The following is a 12461-nucleotide window of genomic DNA, read 5'->3' as shown; positions in this document are numbered from 1 at the left end:
AAAGACACACAGCCCCGACTTTGATACCCCAACTACAAAACAATCCTTTTCTTTTGGCCTTGAGCTCATCATTTTACAACAGTGGACAGGCCTCTATGAGCCCCAAAGAATTCTGTGGCCTTCAGAACTTGTAAACAGAGAGAGGGCGAGGAGGGGCAGTCACAGGATCAGGATGTGAGTTGATGAGAGCTTGCCAGTGTTTTTGTTGTGGCTGAGAGAGACACACATGTTTCTATGACAACCGAAGTGTGTGGGTGGGAGAAGGCATGGCTGGCACACTCTGGCTGTGGTTGGTTTCCCTTTCTTGCTCTTTCTGGTGCATTGGTGACCTTCTCCAAACAGATAGAAGTAAGTGTTATTGTTTTCAATTTTGTTTGGGAGTTAGGCTAAATAGAATTGTACTGGATAGCTCATGGGGTGTTAAAGCAGAAGTTAACACACAAGAGTTGTCTTCTCGTTCATAGATGAAGATCCTGACTCTCAGAGAGTGGTCCTGTTTGATGCGGGGCCTCACATCTAGTAAGCGGCAGAACTCAGAGAAAATCCCAGCTCTTCGTTCCTTTCTCCTTCACCTGAGCAATTCGATGCACATTTTTACCAGGAAGAACTAGAATCATTTCTTACGAGGATTTAGTGATGTATACACGAATCAACATTCCAAAGCCTGTTCTGACTTTCTCTTTATGAGTTTTAAATATAGTATAATGGCCATACAAAATAAACCTTCAGCTTCCAAACTTGACAACGTCCTTCAGCTCTATTCTGTCTCTTGGATTACAAGGACATATTTCCATTTTATTGCAAATTGAACCCAAGCGGTTTTACTACACAGCCAGCAGTTTAGTGAGATCATTTTAAGTTGCAACCCTCTCTGGTTTTATCTTGAATGAACTCGAGGTTGTGTATGTGGATAATCATTTTCAGTGGTATCTTTCACCTGTCTTCGAATGGACTGTGGACAGTTCCGTGGTGGTCTCACACTGTAGATTTATGCCCTCTGTACTGTTTCATTTCTAGGACCAGATCTTTATGGAAAATGTGGGTGCAGTGAAGCAACTCTGCAAACTAACCAACAACCTTGAAGAAAGGATAGAAGAGTTAGAAATATGGAACAGAAAGCTGGCCAGGTTGAAGCGGCTCAGTAGTTGCAAGTCCTCCGCCAGCGGAGCGAGCTCCATCAGGTACCTCCCCTCCCCAAGCGCCACAGGAGTCGGGAGGAAGGAGAGAACGGGGCCTTTCTGTAACTAGATCCACTGAGATGGTCTTTCTGATGCAGCAGCAACCGTTACTCTCCTGTGATGTGGTCCCTCCTCTCTTTTTAGAATGTTTTGGAACACAATTGCCTTATGTGGTGATTTTCTTATTTTTTCTGTTGCTGCTTGAAAAAGGAAACAAAACATGAAGTATCTGTTTAAGAGCAAGGTGTTATAGGAAATGTTACGTTTTAGCAAAGGATGACTTCTCCTTTAAGGAGGAGAAGTGGTCGTTTCTAAATTTAGAAAACCATGTTTGGTTCTCAGGGAAAAAACTTCTAGGTTGTTTTTTTCATTACTTAAGGAAGCAAATGCACATTACCTGGGGTCTAATTATGAGAAAAAGAGAACTATAAATTTTAATGCATTCATTTATGCTTACTAAGGTTCTTTTCCACAAAAGGAACTCTCAATTGCCTTGACTTTTCCTTTTTAAAATTACCACAGTATCACAACAACAACAACAACAACAAAAAGCCATACTGCTGTGTTAGTGGCAGCCTGGGCTTTTGTCTTATAACTCCTGGAGAGGCATTTGAATAGTAATTAACATTCTCTCTCTCTTTTTTAAAGCAAATTTAGCAGAGCTGTTAGTGCATCTTCTCCAAGAAGGGCTATTCCCAAAAAACCCAACAAGGTAAATAGACTTAAATTTGTAATGAACAGTGATGATGTTTTCTATCACCCTCCCCCAAAAGTCTTTAGAGAAATTGATCAAGAATGCTTTTCTTCATTTATTTGCTGATAGACGCCCTAGTTTGCATCCTTATGCACTTTAGGTATTTTTAAAAAATATTTTATTTATTTATTTGAGAGAAAGAGAGACAGGGTATGAGCAATGGAGAGAGGGAGAGGGAGAGGGAGAAGCGGGGAGAAGAGGGAGAGGGAGATCATGACCTGAGCTGAAGGCAGATGCTTAACTGACTGAGCCACCCAAGCGCCCCAACACTTTAGGCATTTAAATACTACTGCTATAATAGACACTAACTAGTTTTTCAGAAGATGTTTAGAGAAATGAGTACAGAACATGTTCATTTCAGAAATATTATTCTGCCAGTTTTTGTTTATACTGCCCCCCCCCCCAAGTGAAATTCATCAGCCTCCACATGCATATGGCCCGTGGCTGCAAGTTCTGTGTGGATGCCTTAACTGGACCTAATTCCTTATCTGTGGCTTCGGAAGATCCCAGAGGGACTTCCATTAATCCCCAAATCCTTTTTTTCCCTTTGATATTTAGTACTGTTTGTGCAAATGGGGAAATAGGTATTCACTTTCTTTCAAAGGTAAAGTGTAATGGTTGTTTTAATGAATAAAGAGAACTTTTATCAAACAGGGTAACATTTACAGTAAGTGTACAGTAAAAGGTGAAGGTTAATCATTTATTAATTTAAAGTTCACCCTCTCTAAGCAGAGAAGTGTCAGTGAGGGAGAAGCTGCAATATTCCCTTCCTAGCTGCAATTCATAGACAGATAGCCGGGAGACTCAGCTTACTTCCTCTGACCCACCAGTGTTCCGCAGGTGGCCCTTCCCAGGAGAAGATATTCCTGACCTTAATCTATATCCTGTTAAGGGCTGACCTGGGGTGTGGGCTATCTCTGCTCTTGTTACACTGACTGACCTATTCTAAAAGGATTCAGAAAGAGTTTAATATTCTACTAAAAACTGCTAAAAGGTTATGTTGCTGACAAGCTACTTAGTGTACCAATAAACATAAATACATGGATAAATATATATGTAGAAATGTCCTTGCGCAAGTTACTTAATGGCATTGAGAAATAAAGATTTTAATAGTATCTACCTTGCAAAGATTATTGATAGGATTAAATAAGGTGAAGCCCTTAGCCACAGTGCCCAGCAGGTAGCAGTTTGCTCAATAAACACAAACTATTAAAAATATTGTGTAAGAAAGTCGCCCTTTGTACTAACCAGTTTGCAGTGGGATGGAGGGAATGGTACCTACACCCATGGTGACCCTGATGGGTACAATTCGGTCATGTGCAACCTCTGTAGCTCTCACTTTGCACCCAGAGAATCTCTTTATTTTGCAGTTATCTCAGAATAGTAACTAGTCATTCATGAGAACAGGCCCCATGTCTGCCTTCCTCACTCTGCATCCCCAGGGACTGGCATATAGTAGGTACTCAAGAAAAATTTGTTAAATGAATGCATAAATGGAGAGCCCAGTCTGATAATCTTCCCTGAAGGCTCACAATCTAAATTAAAAACATTAAGTGGTTCAATTTCTTGGGTATGTGGGGGGTGGGGGGGACGGGGATTGGGTTGTGGACACAAGATTTATGTAGGTATTAAAGGACACCCATTCAACTCAGAGACCCCTTAGAGTCGCTGTTGCAGGCTTGTGGGAGGCAGGCAAAGGTGAGTAAGACACGGCCCCTTCGCCCAAGGAATTTCTAGGTAGCCAGGGAAGATCAGAGGACAATACAAAGAACAGTTGTATCTGGATGTGGTGAATACCGCAAAGGCTCAGAGGGCTGCAGGAGCGTTATGGGGGCCGGGCCTTCCAGGAGGAGTAAGCTCTGCGCAGGAATAGGAGAGGTTCCAGAGGGAACAGCGTAAGCAAAGATCTGGGAGCTGGCACTGGCTTCCTTGAAGGATTAGGTGAGGGTTGGTTAGGGAGGAGAGTAGAAGATAAGGCTGAAAATACAGGTAGGGCTCGGATATCTTGGACCACCTGTTAAGGAGTTCACTTGGTAAGCGGTGAAAACCTTCTGTGTAAGAACGATAATTTCTAGGTCGTATAGCGTTCTCTTGTTTTATAGCCAGAAAAAGGGCAGCAGCAGAGCATGGTGGTTATGAGCACAGATTCTGGAGCCAAATGTTTGAGGGTTTAAATCCTGGCTCTGTGACTTATTAGCTGTGTGATCTTGCATAAGGAAATTAGCCTTCATTTTTTCCCTTCTCCATAAATTGGGGATGATAACAGTGCCTGCCTCATAGGGTTGTTAAGGATTATCATGAGGGCTAAAGAAATTAGTATATATAAAGCACTCAGAAAAGAATATGGCACATAATAAGTGCTAGATAAGTGTTCACTTCCCCCCCTTTTTCTTTTAATTTAGTAGGCTCCATGTCCAGCAAGAAGCCCAATGCGGGGCTTGAACTCACGATCTTGAGATTGAGACCTGAGTTGAGATCAAGAGTTGGATGCTTAACTGACTGAGCCACCCAAGCACCCCAAGTGTTCACTCCTATTAGCATTTGCAAACCCACTATCTGAGTGGTTCTCATATTTTGGCATGTTATCAGAGTCTTCCAGGGAACTTGATAAAGTACAAGTCATGGGGATGTTTCGCTTCCCCTGTGCTGTCCTTGCAGAAGGTCATGGCTATTTCTCTGAGGTTCGCTATCCCTTTCATGACACCAACCCCTAGGCATCCTCTGTTCCCCAGAGCCTCCGTGATCCTTGGGTCACTGAAACGTGTGTGTGTGGGTGGAGTGTGCTGCTTTTGGGTTGGTGGGCACATTGATGAGCAGAGTGCTGGCTGTGAGCCGTTGGTGGGCCTTACCAGATTGTAAGAAACCTGGCTGGGCCTTGCCTCGACTTCCCTACCACTGCCAATGGTGGCGCTTGTTCCGGAGGCAGATCAAGGCCTCCCAAGTAGCTCTCATCCGATCTAGTGTCCCTCTTCCTTCCTTCTCTTTCTCTACCTCCAAGAGATAGGTGGGTGATCCCCACTGTGTGTTGGTGGTTGGGGTGAGGTGGGTAGGCCTTCAGGCCTTTGAGCAGAATTTTCTAGGGCATTTTGGTTTTTAATAAATTCCAAAGTAATTCTCATGTGGACTTGAATTTGAGAACCACTGCACAATTAGTTGGACCTACCCAATTACTCTGAAATGTTGGCAGGTATTATTTTCTCATTCCTATTTCATTGATGAGGGAAATGCGGATCAATGACATTTAGACGACTTGTTCAGCACCTGACTCCAAGCCTGACTCCAGGTCTTAGGGCATGTCCCCAGACTAGGTCAGAGGATTTGAAGCAAAAGCATGGAGATTGAAAATAATCCAGCAGCTGTGGGGAGTAGGTTGGAGGGGGAAGCTCCTTTCCTGAGACTAGTGCTATTTAATTCCAATCGATTCAACAAATTTCATTGAGTCCCTTCTCTGCCCAGCACATTATTAGACCAGACCGTCCTCTGAACAGTTCCAGTGAGATGAGGAACGGTATAAGCTATTCACTTCCTGTATTCAGAGTGGCTTCCAGCTGCCCTTAGGGTGACTCTGTTATAAGAGCCCTATGGGTTTGTATATTTGTTAAAAACTTACATGGTTAATCCTACCCCAAACCCCAATATAACATTGAGAAACATCTTATTTATTCAGATAACCAGCCCAAGAAATTCAAATAAAGGCCAATTTTAAGCTATTTCTTAACTACCACCATCCTTCATTCTCTTCCAGCCAAAAGCATGATTCCACCCTGTACCCCGAAGGATGAAGCAAACATAACATTCCCTATTGCATTAGCAGAAAAGCTCCCATTTCAGGGGCACCTTATTAAAGTGCACAGAAAACCTCTCCTATCTCTTCAGCCAGATTCACCAGCAATTACACAGCTGTCTCTTCTGTAGTTCTCGGTCCTTTTCCTCATATGCAAGTTTCTATGCCAGTATGTATCAGTCTTAGAGGTTTGCCTCATTGGCTTCCTAGAGACCGGAACTTACTTATTTTTAGATTCCCTATAGTGTTATACATAATAGTGCTTAATGAATATTTGCTGAATGGGTATAAGAATCAATAAGACACAGGCCCAGAGCTGTCCTTAAAAACAGGTAGCAGAATTGAATACCGATGTGGATGATTTAAAGAGTACTTCGTATTTCGTACCATAAAAGTCTTTTCCGTGGTGCGTCATGATGCCTGAAATTCTTCCACTGGAATTTACTCCATCCTGTCTTGAAGACCTTTTGGTTTTCACAAGTGTTGTAGTAAAGGAGATGAACATCTGGGTTCTGACGATATCTTGTCTGATAGGTCCTCTGCTCTCCTAAAACTTCGAGAATAAGCACTAAATGAATGGTACAGACGTGGGTCCTGCAGGACGCCCAGGAAAACAGATGACCATAAGCTGAAGTGTCAAGGAAAGGGAGAGGCTTGAGCGAGGCTTTGGAAGAACTTCATTTTCAGGGGGCAGACAGCAGGGAAATGTAGGCTGAAGAGAGCACTTTGGCCAGCCCACTGGGAGCCACAAAGATCCCTGCTGGGAGTGAGGCCCCAGGGGTCCTTCTCACAATTGGCATCGCTGGTTTATTGGAGCTCCTGACTGAATCTGTTTTACAGGTTTATTTTTCAGGAAAAAACCAGTTGTGTCCTAACTGGGTTTTCCAGACCTTGGTTATAACTCTCATTGCTGTGATGGCATTTTGGTAAGAAAAACTTCAATGTTATGTTATGTCAAGCTCTTTTTTCTTCCCATCTTCTTTCCTTTTCTCACCTATGAACTGGGGACTGACTTATGTACTTTGAAGACAAGGAGCCCTTTACCTGGGCATTGACCTTGGATTTAGCTTAGAGATAAGGGAGCACCCCATACCCCCCCTTTTTTTAAGATTTTATTTATTTATTTGAATGAGAGAGACAGACAGAGTGAGAGAGAGCATGAGCAGGGGGAAGGGGCAGAGGGAGAGGGAGAAGCAGACTCCCGGCTAAGCAGGGAGCCAGACATGGGACTTGATCCCAGGACCCCGAGACCATGACCTGAGCTGAAGGCAGACGCTTAACTGACTGAGTCACCCAGGTGCCCCGAGGGGGCCATTTTTAAACTCTTATTCTGAAGAAAAAAGCATGGGCTTTCTGTTCTTAAATGTGAGATGAAGAATGATTTTTTTTTCAATCAATTGATAATTTTTAGGAGCTCACTATGCTGTGTGTGTGTGTTTCAGTCTTACAAATAATTGTCTGACATTGTTAGTTCTCTTTCCTGTCTACTTGGGGGAAAGGAGTGAGAGGGCAACACTCCTGTTGTTAGGATTCTTCTAGATTCTTCAGTGAAGACTTCACACCAAAGGGACTATGAGATAACCCCAAGATACATAATATATTGAAACTGCAGCCAAATGTACTCAGCAGTGGGGGCAAGCAAACAGTAAGGACAAAGGATTTGCAGCAAGTGATGGGGGACTTGACTGCCCTCCGGCCCCGGCAGGACAGTGGGAGGCATCCCTTACTGGAATGCAGGGCTCTTCCTTGGGGCTCTGGTCTGCAGGCTCCTGCTGCTGGGATGGCCCCTCAGGCTTCAGGCCTTGGTCATCTTACCTATGTCCTCTGGGTCTTCTTGTTCTTTGTCCATTTGCAGGGTCAGTGGGGTATTTATCTATCACTCAAAAAATGCTTTGTGAGTGTGGGAAGGGATGGCCTTTGGGCCTTGTCTCAAGGGAGACATTTGTTCTCAGAGGCAGAGTAAGGGTGGTGCCACGGTGCTGGGAGTTCCTTGATCTACGGAGGACAGTGTGAGTGTCTCTGTACCCTTCTCTCCCCTCAGCATTCCAACTTTTCACTTGCTACTGCCCACGTGTGAGGCATCCCCAAGAATCTGACACCACGACACAGAATTCCCGTTTGAAGCCATTGTCTTTTTCTCACTCTCCTAAGTGAGCTGTCCTCCCCTGGGATTCCCAGCTCAGAAGAGAGCGAGCATCTACTTTAGCAAACATACGGAGTACATTCTCTGGAGATATAGGGTCCCGTGAAAGCCCAGTGGCAAGATTATAGGAAGTCTAATACTGATGTACAGAGACGGCTTTCTAAACATGCTTATCAGAATGATCTTACGAATTCCAGTATTGTTGACCACTAAGATCATAAAGGGGAGGTTACTGGGCTTCTTGTTTCTGGCCTGTGGTGGCAAGAAGGGTCAAAAGCAGAATTTGCCCCCAGAGAAAGGAGATGTCTATTTCATTCTACAGTTCTAGAAGTTCTCTGGGTCATGTGCTAAAGTAGATGCCAGAGACAAATTAGAGCACTTCAATGGATTCTGTCTGAGGGCATCTTTGGGGTTCAGCACCACTTTCCCCAGACAGGGTTGTGCCTGCTGGGCAGTAGCCAGCTGCTGCTGAGAACACTCTGGAAATTTTTTCTTTAGGAGTGGAATTCAAATGTGCGGCACATTTCCTCGTGTGTATTTAATAATAGTAAAGCCACCACCTTTGAAGGGGAACCATATAACGGGGAGTTGAGTCTAGGGAAGCAGGTGTGGAATCAAGCTGGCAGGAAGTCAAGTTAGGTCACTCTGTGTCAGACCCAGCACACAGTGGAACTGTAATGTCATCGGCAGACTCTCTTGTGCGGCTCATGAGAAAGTTCCAGAGACACCCCCGTGAGAAGAGAATGCTAAGTGTTTGGAGGCATGAGCATTGTTGAGAATAGCTTCCCAAGGCTCAGAACCTTTAAGAAAAGCTTCTTTTTGAATATATAAGTTCTGGTCATTGGAGGAAAAAAGACAGAGTCATTATTTGGATGTCACACAGTGTAGAAATGGATGCTACATTGCATTTCTTTTCCTTCCTCCCTCCTCCAATTTGGTATATTGTGCTCTGAAAAGACAGGCAGCCAGAAGATGTTAGAGAAGAAGCTGAAGGGTTTGGCGTCTACAGCTCACTAAACCCACGCGGCCTTTCCTCTCCCGGTGCCACGGTGCGGACGCCCTCCACCAGTGGGATGTGAACTCTGCTCTGACTTTTTCCTGCAAGGAGCAGAGGGCTGCCTCCAGCGATTTACAGCTTCCTCTTGTAATCTTCCACTAGTGGCAGACGCTTCTGGGGCAGCTTGCCAGGCCAGGGGTCTGCTCTCTGGAAAAATCCATCAGTGCGGGAGTACTCCAGAGCCCCTTCGCTCTAGGAAGGCGAGGGCTTTCTCTCAGCAGGGCAGAGAAGCAGAACTGTGCTGGTTTCCATGGTGCTTCTGTGGCCGTGGCCGCACCCCCTCCCATCCGTGTGAGAGTAGATCTCTGGCCAGCTGCTTGTGTGAGATATAGACGAACTCAAATCTGTCACATAATGCTTCCTTCTTATTTTTTTTTAAACAGTGCCTTGACGATAGTCTCCCTTTACATACTTAGCTTAAAAGATCAAAACCAACGTGCCCCAAATCTCCCTCTGAGGTGAGAGTTTTGGTCTTGTTTTCCTTTGGGGAGAAGGGTTCTTGAAGGCCTCCCTCATTAATCATTTTGTTTTCTTCCTCCAGCAATAGCACAAGCTCTCAGGAGCCGGCCCTGCCGCACACAGCCTCCCCCTCAGGTAGGATTTAAGATTTTCACATTCCTCACTCTCAAACCCAGCCCTGTGTTTCCTGTGAATTGTCAACAAAAGAACCAGCCTTTCAGGTTAACCTTGTCGCTTCCGTCCCCTCTGCCCAATGCTCTCCAGCACCGAATACATCCCTGGCAACCACACAGTCCTCCTTCCAAGTACCAGAAATCACTTTCTGTGAGATCCTGCCCTGTCAGGAGACTTACTGCTGTCCCATCTGGGGAAAGAGAAGAGTCCCCTCCAGTCCTGCACGAAGGTGGGCTCAGGAGGAGGAAACCCATCGGAGGCCGTGGGCAGGTAAAGGATGTTCAAAGAGAAGCATCTAGGACTCTGAAACCTGACGTGTTTTTCTTTGCAAATATTTACTTGCCTAACCTGTTAATGGTTCCAGACAATGGTTCTACTTTTCTCTTTGGGGTAGCAAGATCTTCAAAAACACAAGTACGCAAACTTGCAGTCCTCTATAATATTGAATTCCCTGCCCAGGGATGAAATTATGACTGAGTCAAGTGAAAAGATCTCATTTGTCTATTGCCAACAGCGATAGTAATAGTGGAACATGTAAAGTAATCCTGGGTGGTGGGTAGATTTTCTGGCTCATTTGGAACTTATAAAATGATGTCGTATCTGGGCTCTCTGCCCAAACCAAGTAGGGCAAAATGTAAAAGGCTTTGGAACGCTGATGAGTTCAGGGTGAAAATCACCACCACTGTCAGAATATCTGCTTCTTCCTCCTAGGGAGACACACACACATAGACACATAGACACACACACATAGACACACACACACACACGCACACACAGAGAATTTCTTAAGAAGCAGATTGCTCATGGTAAAAAAATTATGGAGACTTGATCAAGGGCTAAAAGTATAATTATCTCTGTAAAACCATATATAATACAACCGAATGTATACTAATTCATTATTGTTTTGGGGAACCTTCTGCAAACCCACAACCAGTATATAGAATAATGATGACAATGATAGCAATACATACCTATTAGCATGGCTTATCTATCAGGATGCTGTGGCAACAACAGCTTCCAAATTACCATGACTCAATGGGACAAAAATTTATTTCTGACTCTCTCTCTCTATGTCAAATGTGGGTCAAAAGAGGGCTCTCACTCATCATATCCTTTAGAACCTACTAATGGAGACTCCCCCTCAGTCCCTATTTCTACAATCTCTGTAGCCGTGGTAGGAGAACATGGCTGTTAAAGGTCCCACCTGGGTGTAGCACGTGTCACTTCTGCTTACACTTTATTGGCCAAAGCAAGTGACTTTGCTCATGTCTCATTTAAAAACAGTTGATAAAATGCAGACCTAATGTATGCCTAGAAGATGAACCAGAATATTTTTGAGCAGTCCAAATGACTGACAAGTATGGTCAGGGGTTGAAGTTGGGGGCAGCAATGTGATTTCTTTTTCCTTTGGATATTATTCCATATCCTAGAGTTGAATAAATAACTTTCACAAATCATCATCCTCACCATCGCCACCGCCGTCATCATCATCATGTAATGAGCTATTACTGTATACAAAAGCACCACCATAAGTAATCTACATGACCAAGCCATTCCATCCTCACAAGCCTAAAAGACAGGCACTATTATCTCCATTCTTTCCAATGCGGGGGCGAGGCGTAGAGAGTTTTTCCCTGCACCTGTAGGAGGCAATGCTCGCGCTGCTTTTCTCATAAAAGCAACTTCAATTGAACTTGGGAACAGACCCCTCACTGTAGGGCAAAGATAAAGCTTCAACGTGAAGAAAGGAATTCGTTTCAGTCAACATATTCTCAGTAGTTTCAAATATGGAAAAGTCCAGTACTGTTAAAAAAAAAAAAATCCCCTCAAACCTTCATCTCTGTGAAAGCACATGGACCCTGTGGCTGGTAAACCCTTTTCCTACCTTGGGAGTCCCCCTGGGGTGTACTCGGTGGCCTTTTCTGAGAGCAGGCCTCATCTCCTCCTCTCTCACCTGTGAGAGACGTGTAACCGTGGATCCTGCCCAGGGAGAGGTCATGGACTGATCAATCTTCATTTCAAAAATGTTCTTGACTCACTCCTGCAGCAACCAGCTCTTCACCTCGAGGGCAGAGCAGCCTTATCAAAGCGGATGAAGGTTTATTGCTCTCCTCTCTGGGACACTGGGTGCCGCATGTCTTACATTGCCATAAGTGTGGGAGACACGGGAGAGACTCCCAGAGAAAGAGGGGCTGCTCCACAGGGCCTGGCTGTGCCCTCCTAGACACGGTTATCAGCTTCTCTGGCTGAAAGTGAAGTCCTGCCTTAGCAGGCTCCCTGATAAAGGGGGAGAGTTGTTCCCTCTTCCCTCTTCCAGTTGGAGAAAGACAGAAAGGATTTACTTTCTCTTAACTGTCCCTTCTAGAAACCTATAAACTTTTGGGGATTTAGAGTTTTATAGAATGTCAGCAGTATACCAGTGGTACCTAATTTTTTGACCTGTAGAATCTACGATTAATTCATTATTCTTTTACAATTATTTGACTGAGAATGTATTTAAGTCTATATTGGTTAGACTTAAGGAGGAAGAATGTTACTATAAACTCAGTTAAGCTTTTCGTCAAATCATTTTTGTTAATCCTGCAGCAATATTTGAAGAATAGTACAAATCCGTGGGAGAGTTGTTACTTTTCAAGTCCACGGACACCACTGACCACTTTATGCAATCACCTGGGGTTCCAAGATCCCTGGGTCAGGAAAACCTCTGACTGATACCAACTCACCCATTTTCCAGCTGATGAAATGGAGACCCAGGACCTTGCTTAAGGTTCTGCAGTAAGTTACTAACAAAGCTGGAATGGGAACTTGAGCCCCCCTTTCCCTGTCCAGGGTTCCTGCCCATCTACCGTTGTGCCTTCTTTATCTGGGCACCGTGTGCACATGCACCAGGGATCAACTCTAGAGGAAGCAGA

The 12461-nt window shown here is 44.4% G+C and overlaps 1 protein-coding gene across 1 annotated transcript in view; it reads left to right on the top strand.

Moving 5' to 3' along the window:
• The window catches only part of MYRFL (myelin regulatory factor like), a 115395-nt gene that overhangs the window by 91824 nt on the left and 11110 nt on the right, over nt 1-12461 (top strand). Inside the window, exons 14-19 of the mRNA XM_057316441.1 lie at nt 1018-1181; nt 1827-1890; nt 6557-6642; nt 9300-9374; nt 9458-9510; nt 9640-9819. Coding sequence (XP_057172424.1) covers nt 1018-1181; nt 1827-1890; nt 6557-6642; nt 9300-9374; nt 9458-9510; nt 9640-9819 — 622 coding nt within the window. The remainder of the gene's footprint in view (nt 1-1017; nt 1182-1826; nt 1891-6556; nt 6643-9299; nt 9375-9457; nt 9511-9639; nt 9820-12461) is intronic.

The sequence above is a fragment of the Ursus arctos genome, unplaced genomic scaffold (assembly GCF_023065955.2).
Source record: "Ursus arctos isolate Adak ecotype North America unplaced genomic scaffold, UrsArc2.0 scaffold_21, whole genome shotgun sequence".
Classification (NCBI taxonomy): Eukaryota; Metazoa; Chordata; class Mammalia; order Carnivora; family Ursidae; genus Ursus; species Ursus arctos.
This window is presented reverse-complemented; position numbering and strand designations above follow the sequence as displayed.